Raw genomic sequence first — 3,260 nt, 5'->3', positions numbered from 1 at the left:
GCAGTGCAGAGCAGTGCAGAGCAGTGCAGAGCAGAGCAGAGCACAGAGCAGAGCAGAGCAGAGCAGTGCAGAGCAGAGCAGCCTCCCTCCCATCAGAGACTCCTCCCTGTGAAGGCTGGAGCAGCAGACTGCTCTGCAGCTCCCTGCAGGAGCACCCACAGCAATGGGGTATCCAAACCCCATTTATCTCCCTGGATAACTGAAAGGGAAGTCAATGAAACAAATGTCATGAAGCTCAGCAAGGCCAAGGTGCTGTGTGTGGCTCAGGACAGGACAATCCCAGCACAAACTCGAGCTGCTGGGGCTCAGCAGCTCCCCGTGCCTCGGCCAGAGCCCCCCGAGCCCCCCGAGCCCGCAGGGTGAGCAGCAGGGGAGGGGGTTCTGCCCCTCACCCTGCTCAGGTGGGACTCCATCCTCAGAGCTGCCCCAGCCCTGGGACCCCCAAAACAAAAACAACCTGAGGGAGTCTGGAGGAGGCCACGGAGCCAGGCTGGGAGAGCTGGGGGTGTTGAGCCCGAGGGCTCTGGGGAGACCTGAGAGCCCCTTGCAGTGCTTCCCTCTGCAGGATTCCAACATGGAATTGCTCTAGTTCCTGTGACACTATCGGATGTTTTGGTTAAACATGCAAAACCCTGCATTTATTAATACAGTTTTATATGGTTTGTTTTAAGAAAACAAGTTATGGCATGGTATTGACTCCTCCCCTGGGCAGCTGCATCTACAGCTGGTTCTGTTGTTAACATTTTATATGTGATGTGTCAGGAAAAATTAATTCCAGAAACAATGTTGTCTTGAAAGGAAAAGGATCCTTCATAGTCCAGAATGAACCCATGTGTGCTGTGCATGGCAGAGACCTTTAGAAAATGAACCACTGACCTAGAAACTGATGGGAATGAGTGGGAACAAATGGAGCAGAAGTTTTTCCCCAGCTGAACTGGGTTTGCTGGCAGAGCAAATTCATATTACAATTAAGAGATTCAGTGGTCAGAAGGGAGCATTTAATGGGAACAAGCACAGAACTAAATCATTTAGCCTATTTTCCGTGTCTGCTGTCCTCAGACGTGCTAAAGTGCAGTGAGTGCATTAAGCTATGGCTGTGTATTTTATAAGTTTGTCCTGCTTTCCAAAATGCTCCTGGTGAGCTTCCAAGGTACCAAGGTGATGGGAGGGGGCTGCTGCAGCCCCAGGGAACGGGATCAGCATCTTGTTCTCAGTGCTCTCTGAGGTGAGCGCTCCTGACCCTCGCAGCTGTCACTGACTGAACCTGTCAGCCCCAGAGCTGCTGGCAGCTGGACCAGCCCTGGCTTGTCTCACCTCCAGCAGTAAAGCAAATCCTTGGGATTGCATAGACTGCTCTGAAAATCTGCCCACAGTGCAGTAACTGCACACTGGGATGGCACACAAAGCAATCAAAAGGGAACTTCAGCGGTATAAATAGACTAGTGATGGAATTCAGAGAGAACAAATACTAATACTACATTAAATTAGCTTGGTTTACTCTTCTGGGAGAATTATTATATAGTAAATAATTTCTGGTACCTAGTCTGGCAACCTTCCCTTGCATTAAATCACGGACTTGAGCAATTTGTCCGTGCTGTTGCAGCAGAACAATTATAAACTGTGTGCTGGAGTAATTAAAGAGAGGTATTGTACACACAGCAACTGACTTTTCTGCTGCCTGTTTGCGTGCTGCTGGATACAAATGTGTCTCACTACATGATTTTTTTGAGTCATCTTCTTATCCTTGAATATTAATAGCTTATGAATGTAAAGTGAAGCCATTACTAATACTTTGATATTCTGTGTGTCAGATACCAAGTCAGCCAGCATTCCCCAGACAGTCTCCCCCAGTCTTTCTTCCAATTAATGCCACAGATTACAAACTTTTGGGCTGATTTCTATCTCAATAGCAGCCGGTGCCTCAGCTCTCTCCTGAGGTTTTTGCTGGTTTAGTTCATTCTTGACAGCACAGAGGTAATGTCGTAATTCTGGCACACAGAGGAAGGTGGCAGAGATTAATTAAAGCCCCCAAACACTCTTCAAAAAGTAATAGTAAAAATCTTTTGGAATGTGGCTATCTGCGTTACTGCATTACAGATTTTTGAAGATATTAACCAGGCTGTGCTATATCATAAATAAAGTTAGTGGAGATCAGAGCCCGGCAGGGCAGCGCGGCTTGGCACAGCCCGCTGTGGGTCTGGGTGTNACTCACAGCAGATGAAGCTCCAGAGGTACAGCCCCAGCACAGCCCAGGTACTCACAGCAGATGAAGCTCCAGAGGTACAGCCCCACGGGGCCGTGCAGGGTCTCGTAGGGGCTGCCAAAAGCGTTGAACATGAAGAACCCTGCTCCCACCAGGGCAAAGACAATCAGCACTGCACAGAACAGAATGACACTAACGTGGATACTTGCAGGGATAATTCTGAGCAAATCTGGAAAAACTGAAACCAAAACAAACACAACATTATTATACACATTAGACAAAGTTGTCTCTGATGTCAGGTGGTGGTTCCTGCTCGTTTGTGGTATTTGTTTTAGTTCTGCTCTTCTAAGTGCAACCGGGTGAAGTAATTAACTAGAAATGGTTTTTCATGGATGTTTGGGGGCAGAAAAATCCTGTGACACTCAGAAGCATAGACTGGCCAGGAGAGAGAGAGAGACACCAGCTCCAGGGAAAGCCTCTCCTCCCTTCCTGAGGATGGTATTTGGTCCTTAATGTGAACAGCATCTTCTGGGCAAAACCAGGAATTTGTGTTTGAGGAGGCAGGTCTGGCAGAAGGTGCCACCGAGGCCTCTCCCCGTGCCAGCACGACAGGGCTGACCTCCCTTGGCTGAAGGCTTGGCCCTCCGCTCTTCTCTGGGACTGGGACAAGAAATCTTTCTTTAGACTTTGTTTTCATTTATGTTCATGAGGTCCCACAAAGGGTTGTGACGTGTGAAAGGAAATTATGCTGTGCTTATGGATGCACAAATACAGGAATAATTTATTCTAAATATTTTAATGCAGTTTTTAAGCTACAATTTCAAATTGTGGTCCTGTTTGTCTAGGACACGGGGATAGTCGTTCAGACAGCAAGAGAGAATGATTTATTACAATTACCATTTGGCAAAGATGGGTGTTTTGGAAGGAAGTGTGAAATACCCTTCACTGCTCCTGATCCATGGGGACACACTAAAGAGAGGTACCAATGATGACTGGTGCTGCTTTGCTGCGGCTGCAATGGGTGCACAGCAGAGCAGAGCAGGGCAGAGCAGAGCAG

At 47.9% G+C, this 3,260-nt stretch overlaps 1 protein-coding gene across 1 annotated transcript in view; it reads right to left on the bottom strand.

Moving 5' to 3' along the window:
- CLRN1 (clarin 1) overlaps positions 1-2,559 on the bottom strand; it is a gene marked incomplete at its 5' end in the record, with an annotated part of 7,859 nt that extends 5,300 nt beyond the window's left edge. The window contains one exon of the mRNA XM_033516776.1: positions 2,262-2,559. Coding sequence (XP_033372667.1) covers positions 2,262-2,559 — 298 coding nt within the window. The remainder of the gene's footprint in view (positions 1-2,261) is intronic.
- Positions 2,560-3,260: the final 701 nt, after the last annotated feature.

This window comes from Parus major, chromosome 9, assembly GCF_001522545.3.
Source record: "Parus major isolate Abel chromosome 9, Parus_major1.1, whole genome shotgun sequence".
In the NCBI taxonomy this organism is placed as follows: Eukaryota; Metazoa; Chordata; class Aves; order Passeriformes; family Paridae; genus Parus; species Parus major.
Note: the sequence above shows the minus strand (reverse complement) of the source record. Positions and strands in the feature narration are given on the sequence as shown.